Here is a 19,069-nt window from a genome sequence, read left to right as displayed (position 1 = left end):
TCACTCAATGGATACTTCGGCTAACCAATTCAAATAATCGAGATAAGGACATTCCTATATAAGCAACGCCCGATTGCCGAGTTGAGTTTTAGTATCGCGCGGAATCGCCTTTTAAGCGGAATTGTACTTCGACAGTTGATATTTGAATCAGAACAAGACGAAGAAGTGAAGACATCATCGTGTGTTGGACAATATTAGATGTCCTTTGAGGAATTTTGTGGTGGTCCCTTCTGGGTAAGAATCCGAATCAATATAAAAAATGCAGAGCAGTGACGAGCGTCCAGAGTTTGTGAATCATTAGGAGTGATGGAAACATGTGGTCTACAAGAAGGCAATGAATCATGAACACTCGAAGGGTCGATTTGCGGCAATCGTATTTCCAAAATTGGCTATCTTATCGTCAGTGTGGGTGCTACAGCTCGCAGTGCACAGTGGGCTACGTCAGGAAACTTTGAGAAAAACATTTGTTTCACCTGATGTTTTGATATTTTAGCATTAAAGTGTGTTCAGCGAAGTCGTGCACAGAATTAAGATTGTTACAGTATGCATGATGTGAAAAAGGCTCCTTTAGATACAACATTTTTTCCGTCGTTTTTTCTTACGGTTGTGCAACAGGGTCTTTCAGAAAGTTGAACTTTCCACACAAGTCTGCACCAGAATTCAGGAACGGCAGAATTGGCGACACCCTCTCAGGTGCCAAGCCACCTGTAAGCTGCTCCAAAATTGAAAACTTACAGTGAAATCCATTCAGACAGGAATGCACTACCATCCGTGTCTAGTTGCGGATTCGAAGAGGCCAAAATTTCCACGAACATAGACCACCAGCAATTGGGGCCCATCATGATGTGTCGTGCTGGCAGGATTCTCGTCTGCTTCATATCTTCAGTATGTCGTAGTCGACGTCCCCAGGATACGCAGGATTCCATTCACAAGTATTGGAGCGAGATTTTCAAACACTGAATTGTTTAGCCTCGTTCAGTTCCAGTGTACTGGGCTTCGATTTCAAATCGATACTTTCATCGACCTTATGATGTAGATGAGTGATCTGCTTCTCCTACTTTACAGTAGGTGCTACCTTCGGTTCAGCAGCCATGAGCCTTACAGAAATGGTTCCGTCGCTAGACACGATTCAAAGATAAATGCAGGCACCATAAGCTCTTTCAAATGCTTCGAAGAATCCGTACATTTCTATCAACATTGGAATATGAGCGAAGGATACCCATCGTGGAACGGAAATGGAAGAGATGTCTTCTAAGCTTTTGCGAAATTCGGTCCAGTACTGCAGCACCTGTGCAGTTAGTGATTTGGATAGGAATTTTGGCCAGAATCACGACGGGACCGAGTCATCCGAGCGAGAAAGAACACTTTAGGAATAGTTTAACAGCGTTAGATTCAAAGGAGAAGACTGATAACACTGGACGACAAAATCAGAAAAAAATTGTCTTCGTGGTGCTCTTGTGTTGCATTTGTAGTTCACGACCTCTAAAATCGACTGGTTACAGGCATTTATTTGTTTGATTGGGAAAATTTAGAAATTATTTGGTCACAAAGTAGAAGAAGATTCATCGCTTTAACGGCGTTGAAGTCACTTTCATGTTTGCATGATTGCATGCTTATATAAGTTAAAATACTGAGTTATTATGATAATTTAAGTTATTACGAAATCTGATCCCACTGAGTGTTTTTCGGGCAAAAATGGGCCCGATGTCGTGATCTCCGTTTCGGAAGATGAGCAAGCGTCTGGCACCCCTTCTGTCTTCCGAAGTGTCGAGTAGGAAAACTACCAGCAGTAATATGCGATTGATTCCACTATCAGACTGCTGAAGTGTCGAGCAGCAAAAACATCATTTGGTTCTGCGGCTGTGGACAAAAAAGGTCCTTTTAAGGCCACGAGAACATTTTCAGAACTTACCCGTGGTCCTTAAAAGACCTTTTTTCTAATTTCTCTGAACACGAATAATCTCTCCTCCGCCGCCGAATCAGAGTGTTAACTCTGATGTTGCTGTTCCACACTATAGCAGTCTGATAACAGAATCAATCGCTTATCATTGCTGAAGTGGTGCTCCTCCTAATCGACGCTTCGGAAGACAGAGGACGGTGCCACCAGCTTGCTCATCTTCCGAAACGGAGTTCGTCGCCGCTGCCGCTGCCGTCGCCCGTCGCTTTCTTCCGATTGATACTTTCCGCTTCCGTCAATAAACTGCCTATCTCCGACGTTTTGACTTAAAATTAGTTAATTTTTAATTTTTGTTTGTTGCATTATGTTTAACATTTCAAGTGGGTGGCCACATGGCCCTTCATCTTTGATCACTGCCTATATCCGGTCCATGCATGGTTATTTATGCACATTATAAACAAGGTTCTATAGCGATATGCAAACGGTGTAGCATATGTAAACTATAAAGACAACCATCATACATATGTTCACACATATTTCCTATAGTTGGACATACGTTCCCGTATAAACTTTTATAATCATTTTAATTATTATTATTATTATTATTTTAGTTTGTTTGAAAAGCGAACTGTATATAATTTAAATGAATTTCGTTGCAATTATTCTTTTTCTCTATATAAAAATTGTTTATTATTTATTGTACCTCATCTATAGAAGAATCCATGTAAAAATAAGAAGAATACACACGACGGTGTTAACATTGACACATCCTACAGCACAGCATAGGAAGATCATTTTGAAACGCTTATAATAAATTCTAGACAAATTGTAATTATAATCTCATTGATGCACGATTCGGAAAAAGTTCTGAATTACATATTTAGAAACTTATCTCAATTTTTTGTATATTTTCCAAAAATGCATCTATCATACAGTTCGGAACTTTTTCCGTATCATACATCAATCAGATTTTAATTACATTTAGTCTAGAATTTATTATAAGCATTTTAAAATGATCTTCCTATGCTGTGCTGTAGGATCTGTCAAAGTAAACACCGTCGTGTGTCTTCTTCTTATTTTTACTTGGATTCGTCTATATACCACACTAGGGGAAACCTGGGACGGGACTTGCAAAGAAGAAAAAATATAACTTCAGCTGCTGCCCGTCATTTGCTGTCACGATCTGTCAGGTGCAGCCAGCAGCTTTGTGTGTGAAAGTATTGGTATCCCAATTAAAATATTCCGAACGAATTTTGTTTTATGAAGACTTTTTCACTTAAACGAGTATTCCAAATCATCCGTTTAACTTATTAATAATCAGTTATAAACTTGTGTTTTGTTCCCGGTATAAAATCCTTATGAAAATGATTTTACTGATTCGTGAATTGGATACAGTCAAGGAAACAGTTGAAACCTCGATGGTTAACTCTGATGAAAAGAAGAACAAGTGATAAAACAATGAAAAAGAAGCTGTCTTTGCCGGTCTCGTCTCAGGGGGAAACGATAGGTAGGAGTTTCGAAAACTGTTCAGCGGCATTTAAGCATGACAGCATATGGAGACGCATGGCACATTTCTGCGATGATTCATCTTGTGACTGAACTTTTTTTTTTGAAAATTTCATCACATCCGTTTAATTAAATAAATGAACAAATGTGCCATAGAACTTGTATTAAGGGAAACCTGAACCTAATTGCATGTTGGGAAGTACATGTGATTGGTTAACACGTAGAATACTGCGGCCAAGAAATCATTAGAATCTTGATTTCAAATAGCAGCTTCCCGGGCGTCTTCGTTCACGGTCGTCTTATCCACCTCATCTAGTTTCCTGCAGTTTGCTAGTGTGTTATGTTTCAAGGGATCCTCATTTTTTGCGTTTACCCAATCGAAATCTTCCCAGCATCTCTGTACAAGTCCCTAGAGCCCTTGCCTGATGTATGTCGTCAATCATGTTTGTGGACCGTTTACAAGTAACCTTAAATACTAAATTGTTTTACACTGTATCTTAAATACTAGTTTGTTGAGTATTATTATTTATCAGACTAAGGCCGGAGTAGCCTGTACTGCACATAAAAGTCTTCTCCATTCAGCTCGATCCATGGCTGCACGTCGCCAACCACGCAGTCTGCGGAGGGTCCGCAAATCGTCCTCCACCTGATCGATCCACCTGGCCCGCTGTGCACCTCGCCTTCTTGTTCCCGTCGGATCGTTGTCGAGAACCATTTTCAACGGATTACTGTCCGACATTCTGGCTACGTGCCCGGCCCACCGCAGTCTTCCGATTTTCGCGGTGTGAACGATGGATGGTTCTCCCAACAGCTGATGCAACTCGTGGTTCATTCGCCTCCTCCACGTACCGTCCGCCATCTGCACCCCACCATAGATGGTACGCAACACTTTCCTTTCAAAACTCCCAGTGCGCGTTGGTCCTCCACGAGCATCGTCCAGGTCTCGTGTCCGTAGAGAACTACCGGTCTTATAAGCGTTTTGTAGATTGTCAGTTTGGTACGGCGGCGAACTCTATTCGATCGGAGCGTCTTACGGAGTCCAAAGTACGTACGATTTTCAGCCACTATGCGCCTCCGAATTTCTCTGCTGGTATCGTTATCGGCGGTCACCAGTGAGCCCAAGTACACGAATTCTTCAACCACCTCGATTTCGTCACCACCGATAGAAACACGTGGTGGGTGGCTTACATTGCAATGTGCATTGACCTCTCTTGAGCCTCTTCCTATCATGTACTTCGTCCTCGACGTGTTGATCACTAGTCCAATCCGTTTAGCTTCGCTTTTCAGTCTGATGTAGGCTTCCTCCATCCTCTCAAAGTTACGTGCCATGATATCAATGCCGTCGGTGAAACCAAATAACTGGACGGACTTCTTGAAAATCGTACCACTCGTGTCAATCCCTGCCCTTCGTATTACTCCCTCCAAAGCGATGTTGAATAGCAGACACGAGAGACCATCACCTTGCCGTAACCCTCTACGCGTTTCGGAGGGACTCGAGAATGCCCCTGAAACTCGAACTACGCACATCACCCGATCCATCGTCGCCTTGATCAACCGTATCAGTTTATCCGGAAATCCGTTTTCGTGCATTAGCTGCCATAGCTGGTCCCGATCGATTGTATCATATGCGGCTTTGAAGTCGATGAATAGATGATGTGTGGGCACGTTGTATTCGCGACATTTCTGCAATACCTGACGTACGGCGAACACCTGGTCTGTGGTAGAGCGTTCGCCCATAAATCCCGTCTGGTACTGCCCCATGAACTCTATTGCAATTGGTGTTAGTCGGCGGCATAAAATTTGGGAGAGTACCTCGTAGGCGGCGTTCAGCAATGTGACTGCGCGGTAGTTGCTGCAATCCAGCTTATCGCCCTTTTTGTAGATGGGACATACGACACCTTCCATCCACTCCTGCGGCAGAACCTCATCCTCCCAAACCTTGGTAATCACCCAGTGCAGCGCTCTAGCCAATGCCTCACCACCGTGTTTAAACAGCTCTCCTGGTAGTTGGTCAACTCCAGGGGCTTTGTTGTTTTTCAGCCGGCCGATCTCCTCCTGGATTTCCTGGAGATTCGGAGCCGGAAGTCGCATGTCCTGCGCGCGTGCTCCTTGGTTCATTACCATACCGCCACCGTTGTCTGCCATATCGCCATTCAGGTGCTCTTCGTAGTGCTGCCGCCACCTTTGGATCACCTCACGCTCGTTAGTAAGAAGGTTCTCGTTTATGTCCTTACACATATCGGGCTGTGGCACGTGGCCCTTACGTGAACGGTTCAACTTCTCATAGAACTTTCGTGCGTTATTAGCGCGGTACAGTTCCTCCGTCTCTTCACGGTCTCGATCTTCCTGCTGGCGCTTTTTCCTCCGGAAAATCGAGTTTTGTCTGTTCCGCGCCCGTTTGTATCGTGCCTCGTTCGCCCTCGTGCGGTGTTGCAGCAATCTCGCCCATGCTGCATTCTTCTCCTCAACTAACTGCTCACATTCGCCATCATACCAGTCGTTTCTTCTGATCCGGAGCCACCGTGCCTAGTGCAGCGGTTGCGGTGCTTCCAATGGCGGATCGAATATCTCTCCAGCCATCTTCAAGAGATGCTGCGCCTAGCTGCTCTTCCGTTGGGAGTGCCACTTCCAGCGGCTGCGCGTAGTCTTGGGCTAGTCTACCGTCTTGTAGCCACCCAATGTTAAGCCGCGGCGGACGACTCCGACGCGTGTTGATCACCGTCGACAGTTTTGAGCGCAGACATACTGCGACGAAGTAGTGGTCGGATTCAATATTCGCACTGCGGTAAGTGCGAACGTTCGTGATGTCGGAGAAGAATTTACCGTCGATTAGAACGTGGTCGATTTGGTTTTCCGTTACTTGATTAGGTGATTTCCATGTGGTCTTGTGGATATTCTTGCGGGGGAAGAAAGTGCTTCGGACTACCATTCCGCGGGAGGCTGCAAAGTTTATGCATCGTTGGCCGTTGTCGTTCGATATGGTATGCAGACTTTCCGGTCCGATGACCGGTCTATACATTTCCTCCCTTCCTACCTGTGCGTTCATGTCACCGATGACGATTTTGACGTCCCGCAGTGGGCATCCATCGTATGTCTGCTCCAGCTGCGCATAGAACGCTTCTTTCTCGTCGTCGGATCTCCCTTCGTGTGGGCAGTGCACGTTGATGATGCTATAGTTGAAGAAACGGCCTTTTATCCTCAGCTTGCACATCCTTGCGTTGATTGGCTGCCACCCAATCACGCGTTGGCGCATCTTTCCCAGCACTATGAAGCCGGTTCCCAGCTCGTTGGTGGTGCCACAGCTTTGGTAGAAGTTAGCCGCTCGATGCCCGCTTTTCCACACTTTCTGTCCTGTCCAGCCGATTTCCTACAGCGCTACGACATCGAAGTTGCGGGGATGTAATTCATCGTAGATTATCCTGTCGCAACCTGCGAAGCCTAGCGACTTGCAGTTCCATGTTCCAAGCTTCCAATCGTGATCCTTTATTCGTCGCCTAGGTCGTTGCCGATTGTATCGAGTCGTATTATCTTCTATGTCGTTCGTAATAGTTGTTTTTAAAGGCGGCTTATTGGGCCTGCGCAAACCTCCTGTCTCGTCGGAGGGCCGTCGTGTCAGGGCTGTTTAGCGTCTCACCTAACACCAGGACTTGGGCTATAGGTACACTGTTTCTTTAGTGGCGGTAAAAATTAATTTTGGTTCCCATAGGTGCAAGGGAGTCAATTCCGCAAAAAAAAAAAAATTGTTTCAAAATCATTGTTTTCAATAGTTTTTCAAGCGAAATCTTAAGGTAAGTTGTATTTAACAAGATATTTAAAGCACTACGCATCAACTGAAACCATCGTAAAGTCTATAAATATGATAAATCGCATTAAAACCCCACTACCTCCACTATTTGTTGCTACCTCCATTAAGGGTACGGTTACCCTATGTTTCAAGGGATCCTCATTTTTTGCGTTTATCCAATCGAAATCTTCCCAGCATCTCTGTACACGTCCCTAGAGCCCTTGCCTGATGTATGTCGTCAATCATGTTTGTGGACCTATGGAAATAATGTGGACTTGTATGGAAATAATGGATTGATTTCGATTGGATATCAGGCGTTGTTGACCTTGTAGACCGATTGATCTGAGTTCCAGAACAATTTGGAGAACCTAGAATATCTGCATCAAACTAATTTGGACTGCACATAACACACAATTATAATTCGTCACACATTTTTGATGGTATTTTTGGCAGGACGTCCACTATCAAAGGCTGAAACTGGCGAATTGCAGAAAAATGGGATGTTGTTGGCATAGCTCCTAACCCATTTCCAACATATTGTTCACATAAAAATCCTTGCCTAGTACCTTCGCTGCGAACTGAACTCATTCTATCCGCAGCACAATCCAGACCAATTTGGTTGGAGCAACTCATATGTGACTAAATTCAGTTGCATATAAGTCACAGCAACTTTTGTGCAACATGTGTGCTGCTCGGGATTGTATGTATCTCAAAGGAAAGGACTTGTACAATTTATTCCGATTGATTGTTGGTATCGAGTGTAGACTTAAAGACTTTACTTCAGGTAGTTTTTGGATGACCAAGAACATAAGCTGTTCCAACATTTTATTTTTTTGATTGATCTTTGTTTACGCGGGGTAGTTCGCTTTAGGCCTTATTCCAAGGATGTCGTGGGCGACTGGTAACATGTGCCTATAACACATTCCCTTTTGTACATTGAAATAGGCATGTACCATATTTAGAAAAGTTTGATTCTCGTGTAGACCTTAAGACCTTACTCCTGCGATTTATTGGGTGACCGAGAACCAATGTCGTTAGAACATTGTATTCTATACATGAAAAATGGCACGTGCCTGTCGTAGCCAAGCGTGCTTACGCGTCACAGTGCCATATTAATTAAAAATGTCCAATTGATCTTAAGCTCTTCCTTATCTATGTATCACAAAGGACATGCCGCTCGTGTAGGAATTGAAGCCTTACTCCAATAATTTCTTTGGTGACCGAGAACCTATGCCTATGACACATTCTATTCTGTTCATCAAAAACGGCTTGTATCATATTTAAAACAGTTCTATTGGTCTTTGATTACGCCTGTTGATCTTAAGGCCTTACTCAAAGTGTTTCTTAGATCAATCCGATTTTCACTTTTCACTTAGCTCTCCTAAAAACAAGTATCGTATCGTTATTACTTCTCACATTTTACTACTGGATTCTCATTTTTCACTTATCACTTCTTGTCTTTCACTTTTCAATTCTCATTCTTACTACTCGTTTCGCCCATTTCACCAATCAATTCTCATTTCACAATTCTTGATTGATTTTAAAATTATTTTGTGGAATTCTCGATTTCTACTATACTTGTCGTTTCTCATTTCTCACTTTCCATCACTCATTAATTTTTACGTTTATTTTCTCACTTTTCAATTCTTTTTTTCATTTATTTAGTTAACATCTAAACAGATAACACTGAATCAACAATTTGACGCCACAATGCACTTTTCAATTCTTACTTTTCTTATGATAATAATTTATAAATAAATCATTTATGGCACATTTATGTCAAACTATGACAACCACAGTCAAGCGTATCTGATAGGCGCGTTTTGGCCTGCATGCAACTTTTTATTAAAATGTGTGTTTTGCTATGGAAAATGTAGTAACGTTATGTTTTTAGTAACTTGGCACAATTATTATTAATTGGTTGTTCTATGTCGAGAAAATATTTTTATCTAGTGAAAAAAAACCTTAGAGCAATTCTCTGTGAAAGCATAATTTTTTTTCCGTGATTTCAATTTTGAATTTTTGGATTTCGATTTTCCTGAAATTTCACATATAGGGTAGAGCCATTTGGGCAGTACCCCCTATTCCCGTCCACAGCGGGAATAGGGCCTTTCATTACTGCCTTTCAATACTCGATCGCATTACAACCGAGTTACTTGTTTTTTTTATACATGGTTAGTTTCTGTCGACATCTAGTGATGTACAAAAAATCAAGCCATTTGGTTGGAACGCGGTCGAGTTATTAACGTTGCGGACGGGAATAGGGGATGCTGCCCAAATGGACCCGCTCCCTACATTCTTTGTGATCGAAAAACATAATTTGTAACTTGTATCACTGGTTTGCCATTTTGACTCTAGCCCAACTTTTGACAAGGGCCGAAGCAAAAACGCCGTTTTGGTTTCTTCGGCAATGTTTTAGGTAACCATCGGGACATGTGAAAAAAATATACACAGTGGAAAAAAAATCAATAATTGAAAATAAAACTTTAAAATCGATTTTCTCAAAAACGAGTTTTTCAATATTTTTTATTTTCGGATATGTTGTAGTAGATAATATATATGTACTATTTTGCATTATGGACCATAATGGAGAAATGATGGACAAAAAAGTTATGATTTTGACGTAGAACTACGTCTGTCTTTTCTATATTGGGGTACACTTTAAAATTGCAAAAAATCGAAAAACGTCACGAAAATATGATAGACTTTGATCGTTAATATCTCAGCCATTTCTTAATAGATTTTCAATTTTCTTGGAGCATTCGATCAAGGAAGACTCAACGCTTCATAGCCGATGTACACTGAAGTCGTTTTTTATGTGTTTTTTTACGCGAATCGCTTTTTATACGATTTTTTCCCTCGAATTTCGGGATTTCTGTGGTTCATTTAGACATATTTTGAGATTTACGCGGGGCTTAACTTTGTTTTAATTCACGTGGCCCATATCATCCGCATAAAAACTGACTCCTGTGTATTACAATATATACGTATGATAATATTTAGTATTGAAACTTGCTAACAGTTTAGGAATTGGTTTCGGTGAATCAGTCAATCTCATAAGTGCATTGCAAGCTTCTTCTTCCATAGCACTACATTCCAACTGGAAGTTGGCCTGCTTTTCAACTTGGTAATCTATTAGTATTTCTTTAGTTATCTTGTGTGGTAAATACAACGGATACACTATACCCAGGGTGTGAGAATGTTTCCCACCCGAAACATCCTAGATCGGATCGAGAATCGATCTCGCCATCTCCGGATTCTGCGCCTTTGTTCTCAAGGCTAACTGGAAACCTCAAGCCGGCATAGACGTCAAATTAATGCAACTTACAACTGGTTTCTCCTAACTTACCCGCGCGTCTTTTCTGTAAAACATGGGGCCGTTTGACGACAGCTGCTCGCTTACGTCCATTGATGCCAGTAGAGAGGCTCGGAATCTTTTGCTGCTGCAGTAATCTGGTAATCTTTCTTCGGCTCTTGGTGTCTGCTGGAGTAAATGCAAAGTCCGACTCCTCACGTGAAGGAATGATAATTATTATCAATAAACTCTCAAACTGTCAAGTAGCGGCCAAGACAGCGCAGTGGTACACTATCAGCCAGATTATTGTCATTTGATAACTTCGCAGGTGTGAAAAGTAGGCGAGTTGTTATCGGCGATAACTTTTCAAATCTTGCAACACATATTTATTATTTTAATGTATACCAAACTAATCTAATACCAATTTAATGTAAACAATGAAGCTCAATCGAACGATTCTTACTCTCTAGCGAGTTTTTATTAATTGATAATTTGGATATGTGATCGCTTGAGAGTGTTATTCATCCTCGTTTATTTGAAAAAAATATTTTTATCATCCTTTTTAAATGTTAGTCTAAAATCTCACTCAATCTCAGGAGAGCAGGATAAACAGCGAAAACAGATTCACCCTGGGCTTTAAACACGCTTGCTTTGGTCTCATCGAACAGAAAAGTCGAAAACCTGTACATTACATACAGCTACGTAGTTCAACGTCACCTTTGCGTACAACCCGATTGGGCTGCACCTTTGAGTTTTTTTAATAAGTTGATTTTTCTAAAATGGACAAAATATTTTTTTACGCTTTTATCGACTCGATTTTATGAAAGTACGTAAAATTTCCAATTTAAAAGGTGTACAAATTTTTTTTCTAAATGCTAAAGTTTCTGATATACAGCGATACAGATTTTTTTAAATATCAGTCGTTTTCGAATGTTTTTTTATTCTATTTAACCTATAATCAAATTTAACGAAGTCATTGATATTTATTGACAAATGCTAGTAATGGAGCAGTTGTTGGGCATTTTCGTAATATGAGGTTGTGGAAAAAATACTACATAGAAAAATAATGATATATTTTAACTTTTTATAAAAAACTACTTGGTACCGGTTATGTAGAAAGGTGTCCGATACTATGCCTACCAATTATTTTTTCGATGAAAATGCTTAATTTTGAGAAATCGAACCTTAGATGCCTTTCGCCATGCTGATTTCAGAAATTTAACTCCTAGTGTGCCGCTGTAAGCAAGCTCGAAGTAGGCGATTCATTGCTCCTTAGCGAAACGGAAGTCTAAATTTTACCAAAAAGGGGAAAATAAATTTTGTTTTTTCCAATTTCATTAAAGATGTATATATTTAAATAAGTCATCAGACAGCATGTTTGGACATAAGCTGCCATCGGTTTTGTAACTAAATTCAGTCTATTAACTCAGAGATGGCGCATATTAGCTGATTGGCGCATTTCAAACGTAGTTCCCCTAACTCATTTTGCACCAGGAGGGTGAAACGCCTGTCATCCGCGGTACAATGGCACTCTACCCAACATCGCTTTTGGTACTTCTGTTTTTGGTACCCAGTTTCTGGGTGGTACACCCGAATTCAGCTGCTCATTTCGGGTGATTGGTTCGTACGCAGTCAGTGCTAATTATCGGTATATAACTTCTCCTGGCGAAAACTTGAAATTAGTTGAGGTACATCGAGCCTTCTGTGTTTGTATGGCTTTTTCATGTTGAAAAATAGCCCGTCGATACTTCCGAAGCATTGTTATCATGAATTAAACAAAATTAGAATAAAAACATTGTACGCCATATTGAATGAATGGTGGGTAGGCGTATTAGCCTTCTCTTCAGTTCCCTGTTTTGCACTCGCCGAATCAAAACAACGGTGGCACTGACAGAACATGCAATGCGTAATAATATCTTTTTGCAACGTTCACACGTGGGCAAAAAACGAATACGCTGTCACTCCGTCATTGCGTCACTGCCTTTGCTCGCGGCCTACTATGATGTGAAGCTATTTACGCGCATGCAAATAAATTCAATACACTGCACGCACAGGTGAATCCGGAACCTAATTTGGATGATGGTGCAAAACATTATCACGCATACGATAAGCCCCACATTACTATCATAGATCGACATCAAACTTTTGAAGCACGCAATCTATTCCTGGTTCAAATGTGTATATAATAGAACTAGGTCATATGATGGCTTCAATCACTTGAAAATCTATAATCAATCAATAGTAAAGCTTGAATGTATTCAATTGTATGTAATAGCGTAGACAAATTTTGATCAGCGGCAAACTGATGCAATATTTAATGTCAAGGGCGTTGTGGCAAGGTTGGAGACGAGCCAGCCTCGGGCTGACACAAAAAAAAAGTTGTGGCAAGGTGGCGCTCATTTTTATTTCTGGGTTAGAAATGGGTACGCGTACATGTTTATGTACGTTCAATGTTTTCATAAATAATCATTTGAATTTCCTTATGCAATGAACCTAAGCATAAAATTCCGTCAAATTACGTGGTACCAAAATTTGAAGAGAAATTTCTATGCCTATCTCTTTTGAACCCAGGTAGAAATAAATCATCGTGTTTCCTTCATACAAACGGCAAATTCGGCGAAGTGTCTCAAAATTAAATAGCAATACAAAAGTTGATAATTTTGTATCAAATTTCAGTGGGTTCACCCTTACCAACATCAAATTGAAGCTTTAATAAAAAGCAATGACTTCGCCGAATATTTTTTCTTACTAATCTCTTGGCGTGGCCCATTGTGCACTGATGTCCGTCAATACTAAAAAGTGTGCGACTGTTTCCCGCTAGTGATTATTTAGGTTCCCTTGTAAAGCGGCTAAGTAGCGCGATATACTTGTTTATTGCTTTAGTGACTGTGTCTATTACCGTTCGATTGCTGCCATGTCATTGGAGATTAATAAATCGTATTTTCTTGTCATCAGGACGGCCAGCTGGAATGGCAAGATAGCAATCCGGACTTGACATTCTGCTTCCAGCGTGTTGCACTTCAATGGATTCCTTGCTTCTTCCTGATCGTCTTCTCCTTGTATGAAGTCTACAAATTCGGCACCAGCCGTTACCGAGATATACCATGGAATTGGTACAATCTCTCAAAGATGCTGGTCACATTCACGTTGATGTGCATGAATTGGATCGATCTGGGAATGGTTGTGACCTACAAGGACGAGCAAGGATTGTTCGACGTTCAAATCGTGACTGCGATATTGAATGCCATTTCTTATGTAAGTTTGCCATTACTTGAACTGCTTCCAGTAATAAATCAATCGCGAATTATGCTCCTCAGATCGTTTTATTGGTATTGATGTACTTCCAACGAAGATACGGCATAAGAAGTTCCGGAACAGTGTTCATTTTCTGGTTCATGCGGATGTTCTTCGGTATCCTGCAGCTTCGAACGGAAATACAAAATAAGGAAATTCGAGGTGAAGTAACAGGCGATGGTGTCAACTTTTGGGAGTTCCAGTACGTCAGCTACTGCATCCAATATGCTTTCATCTGTTTGGTGTTGGTCGCAGAATTGTTCCCGGATAAGGAACCACAGTACAGTGATTACCCGGAGTCAAAGAATCCAAGCCCTGAATTACGGTCCAGCTATTTCGTTCGGCTGTTTTTCGCGTATTTTGACTCGTTTTCGTGGCGCGGTTTCCGCAATCCGCTCACCACTGATGACATGTACGACATCAATCCCCAGGATGCGTCCCGAGAATTAGTGCCACCATTCGATAAATATTGGTACGAGAGCGTGGAAAAAGGCCGTCATAAACAAATTGCCACTGACAAAAAGGCTGGAAAGACAAACGTCCAATACAAGCCACACGCGGAAACCAATGGGTCCGTATTGCCTGCCATCGTCAAAGCTTACGGTGCGCCATTTTGGTTTGCGGGTTTGTATCAGCTGGCCATCGCAGGACTACAGTTTGCCAACCCCTATCTTATGCAGTAAGTATTGAGTTATAACATCCAAAACATCTGACCGTTCTAAATATATTACCCAATTTCGCAGGGAACTTATGAAATGGGTTGCCCTGGATGGCCCAGATTGGCAAGGAATCATACTGACATTCGGATTGTTTGCAGCATCTTTACTGGTGGCGTTATTCAACGGGCAGTACTACTACAACACATTCCTGACTGGATTCCGTATTCGTACCGGTCTAATCAGCGGCATCTACCGCAAGGCACTTAGAATATCCAGCTTTGCAAAGAAAGATACTACCGTGGGTGAGATTGTCAATCTGATGGCGGTCGATGCGCAGCGGTTTTTTGAATTGACTTCTTACCTGCATGTCCTCTGGTCGGCTCCATTGATGATCGCCCTCTGCATCTATCTGCTATACGACTACCTGGGTGTTGCCGTATTTGCCGGTCTTGGTGTTATGATTTTGATGACCCCGGTAACCGGTTTTGTATCCACTCAGTTGCGTGATCTCCAGGTTGACCAGATGAAGATCAAGGACGATCGCGTGAAGAAGATGAACGAGATTCTTGGTGGAATCAAGGTGCTCAAATTGTACGCATGGGAAAAAAGTTTCCAGGACTCTATTCTGGAAGTGCGAGATAAGGAAATCGGAATTCTGAAAAAGATGGCGTACTACGGAGCTGGAATTTTTTTCACCTTTACCATAGCCCCATTCCTCGTAACTTTAGTTTCCTTTGCCGTGTACATTTTCATGGATGAAAACAATCATCTGGATGCTCAAACGGCCTTCGTTTCCTTGGCCTTGTTCAATATTCTACGAGTTCCTTTGGGATGGCTTCCAATGATGGTGACTTTCGCGATGCAGGCTTGGGTGTCGATTAAGCGTATCGACAAGTTTATGAACAGCGCCGAGCTTGACCCAAATAATGTGACACATCACAAGAGTGACAAAGCATTGTACATCAAGGACGGTACATTTTCCTGGGGAGAAGATTCGCCAACGCTGAAGAACATTCATTTGTCTTTAATGAAGGGGCAGTTGTCGGCAATTGTTGGCGGTGTTGGAACGGGAAAGAGTTCGCTCATTAGTGCCCTGCTTGGTGAAATGGAAAAGATCAGTGGTTCGGTGAATACGGACGGTACGATCGCTTATGTCCCGCAGCAAGCTTGGATTCAAAATGCTACGCTTCGCGACAACATCTTATTCGGGAGAAAGTATGACCAAAAAAAGTACGACCGTGTTATCGAATGTTGTGCCTTGAAACCAGATCTTGATATGCTACCGGGTGGTGATTCTACTGAAATCGGTGAAAAGGGTATCAACTTGTCTGGTGGACAGAAGCAAAGAGTTTCCTTGGCCCGAGCTGTCTACGCAGACGCGGATATTTACCTTTTTGATGATCCTCTGAGTGCGGTTGATGCTCATGTAGGAAAGCACATCTTTGAAAAGGTTATTGGTCCACAAGGTATTCTGAGTGGCAGATCACGTTTACTGGTGACACACGGAATTTCGTTCTTGCCGCAAGTGGAGGAAATTTTCGTTGTAAAGGAAGGAGAGATTTCGGAAAGTGGATCATACCAGCAGTTGCTGGATCAGAAGGGTGCCTTTGCAGAGTTCCTCACTCAACACATTCAAGATTTGGACGATGAAGACGAAGGTAAGATCCTTGACCTCGAATTATTTATCCATAAATAATTATTTTTTACTGTTTCAGAAATTCAAATCCTCCAGGAAACACTGAATGATGATGTTACAAAACGTGCCATCGTGCAACGGTTGACTTCCATTCGTTCTGATCATTCTGACGAGAGCGCACCTCGAAAGCGCATCAGCCGTAATGAGTCCCGTTCCAGTTACAGAAAAGAAAAACCAACCCAAATAGTCCCCAAAGCCACTCTAATAGAGAAAGAAGAATCAGCAACCGGAGGAGTAACGTTAGCCGTCTACATAAAATACATCAAAGGTATTGGCCTATCTCTTGGACTTTACTCTGTCGTGTTCAGCATTATCACCCAAGGAGCTGGAGTTTATTCCAGTCTTTGGCTTTCGGACTGGTCCGAAGATCCGAAAGCCATCACCGATACAACCGTCCGGGACACGTACCTTGGAGTGTACGGGGCCTTGGGTGGTGTCCAAGCGATTGCTTTGTTCATCGGATCTGTGGCGATTGGTTTGGGCAGTCTTAAGGCTGCCAAAGAGCTCCATGACAATCTTCTGGAAAGTTCGATGAAGATGCCCATGTCATTCTTCGATACCACTCCCCTTGGACGTATTATCAATCGGTTTTCCAAAGACGTGGATGTGATGGACAACGTGCTGCCTGCGACCATACGCGCTTGGCTATTGTTCTTCTGCAGTGTCATCGGAGTGTTTGTTGTTATTGGAATATCCACACCAATTTTCCTGGCTGTTGTTCCACCGCTTGCAGTGATTTACTACTTTATCCAAAGTGTTTACATAGCGACGTCGAGACAGTTGAAACGTTTGGAGTCCGTCACTCGTAGTCCCATCTATTCTCATTTTGGTGAGAGTATCAGCGGCCAATCCACTATCCGTGCCTATAACGAGCAGGCAAGATTCACCCTAGATTCCGAAGATAAAGTGGACTTCAACCAGAAGGTATCTTATCCAACGATAATTGCGAATCGATGGTTAGCAATTCGGCTGGAAATCGTTGGTAGTTTGGTAGTCCTATTTGCTGCACTATTTGCAGTGCTTGCGAAGGACACCATTGGACCAGCTACCGTTGGACTATCTATTTCTTATGCCCTTCAAATCTCTTCCACGTTGAGTTTCATGGTGAGAATGACCGCTGAAGTGGAAACAAACATCGTCGCTGTGGAACGTTTGGAAGAATATACTGTTTTGCCGAGGGAAGATGCATGGCAGAAGGGCTCAGTTGACAAGAGCTGGCCGTCGGAAGGAAATGTAGTGTTCAAGGACTTTAAACTACGATATCGGGAAGGATTGGAGCTGGTCATCAAAGGCATTTCAATCGACGTTAAAGGTGGCGAGAAGATTGGAATTGTAGGAAGGACTGGTGCTGGAAAATCGAGTTTGACATTAGGACTATTCAGGTTTGTTTAGAAACAATCTTGCTCATCTGCAAATTAGGTAATGATGAAATCTATTTCAGAATTGTGGAAGCTGCTGGGGGACAAATCATCATCGACGGTGTCGATATTTCGCAAATCGGACTTCACCAGCTGCGAGGACGGCTGACCATCATTCCTCAGGATCCGGTGCTCTTCTCCGGAACCCTGCGTATGAATGTCGATCCATTCGGTACTTATTCCGACGATCAGGTGTGGAAAGCACTGGAACTATCACATCTGAAAACCTTTGTGAAAGGTTTGCCAGCTGGACTGACACATGAAATAGCCGAAAATGGAGAGAACCTCTCCGTCGGTCAGCGCCAACTAATCTGTCTGGCCAGAGCCGTCTTGCGGAAAACGAAGGTTTTGATTTTGGATGAGGCGACTGCTGCGATTGATTTAGAAACGGATGACTTGATTCAGGTAAATTTATTCAAAACCCAGTTCTGCAAATGCGAATTTTAAATCGATGCACATATGAACACGCAACGATATTGTTTCATAACCTCTGAATTTGATTTACAGAAAACAATCCGTACGGAGTTTGCCGAGTGCACAATTCTGACGATCGCTCATCGTCTCAACACAATTCTGGATTCCGACAAGGTGTTGGTGTTGGACAAGGGTCTCGTGGCCGAATGTGATTCACCGCAGAATCTACTTGCAGATAGGAATACTATTTTCCATAGTATGGCGAAGAATGCGGGTATTGTTAGTTGAGTTCGAGATTTTAGATTGGAAAGTAAATTCATGTGGTTGTTTTAAATTGTATATTTATGTAATATATTAGTTATAAAAGCAGAACACTGTCAATAGTATGAAAATTCCAAATGTGTTATTTCATTTTATTAACATCTTCCTAGTTGCCCGGTAATGAAATCCCTGATGCTTTCCAATAACACCAATAAGACATCTGTTAATAAGACATCTGTTATAAACTATTCGATGTCTGTCAAAAGTAATCTTGGACTGCGAGCGTGGTTATTAGAAAATAATTGGACTGTTACTTTTTAGTCCTCTCTATTCGGGAATTGCGACAAAGCCTTTGAACAACCAAATCCATTGATTTGAATTCACGATTTCGAATATTTCAATCATGTATATTTATGACGTATGAGCTTATGACTATACGATTTGTTACCATGACTCAGCGTGATGATATTTCATTTATGGAAATGCAAAAAACTTCGTGATAACGCTTTGGGCGATCACGGTTTTTATTCGTGAAAAAGAGTATGATTATTCATGATAATCACCGTTTTGATCATGTTATTATAAATTGTAGTCATGTTATCTCCATCGACAAGTTTAATGATTTCAAGACCATTTAGTTCAAAATTTCTTCTGAATCATTATTCGAACAGGTGGCGGCGGAAGAAATTGATTTATTTTCGTACCCTTTAGCGTTTGTTTATTATATTTCTGCGAAACCAAGCATCTGTTTTTAATAAACACTTTAAATCATTCCTTACGAATCGGGATTTTCTTCGGATATCTTGAAGATTTTAGTTTTTCTAAAAAAAACTCTTTCGCTTCAA

General features: G+C 41.8%; 1 protein-coding gene across 2 annotated transcripts; it reads left to right on the top strand.

The window, feature by feature from the left end:
* The first annotated feature begins 95 nt into the window (after positions 1 to 95).
* LOC134213774 (multidrug resistance-associated protein 1-like) lies at positions 96 to 18,346 on the top strand. Of its 2 annotated transcripts, none has more exons than XM_062693094.1 (7): positions 96 to 234; positions 13,438 to 13,737; positions 13,800 to 14,455; positions 14,520 to 16,093; positions 16,151 to 17,513; positions 17,573 to 17,954; positions 18,057 to 18,346. In XM_062693094.1, the coding sequence occupies exons 1-7, from the start codon at positions 199 to 201 to the stop codon at positions 18,249 to 18,251; spliced, it is 4,506 nt and encodes a 1,501-aa protein (XP_062549078.1). In that variant the 5' UTR covers positions 96 to 198; the 3' UTR covers positions 18,252 to 18,346. The 2 variants fall into 2 exon arrangements, with proteins under 2 accessions (XP_062549078.1, XP_062549079.1); XM_062693095.1 differs by lacking the exon at positions 96 to 234 and adding an exon at positions 12,598 to 12,677.
* Positions 18,347 to 19,069: the final 723 nt, after the last annotated feature.

Source organism: Armigeres subalbatus, chromosome 2, assembly GCF_024139115.2.
Source record: "Armigeres subalbatus isolate Guangzhou_Male chromosome 2, GZ_Asu_2, whole genome shotgun sequence".
NCBI lineage: Eukaryota > Metazoa > Arthropoda > Insecta > Diptera > Culicidae > Armigeres > Armigeres subalbatus.
The sequence above is the reverse complement of the archived record's forward strand: the minus strand, read 5'-3'. Positions and strand labels throughout refer to the sequence as shown.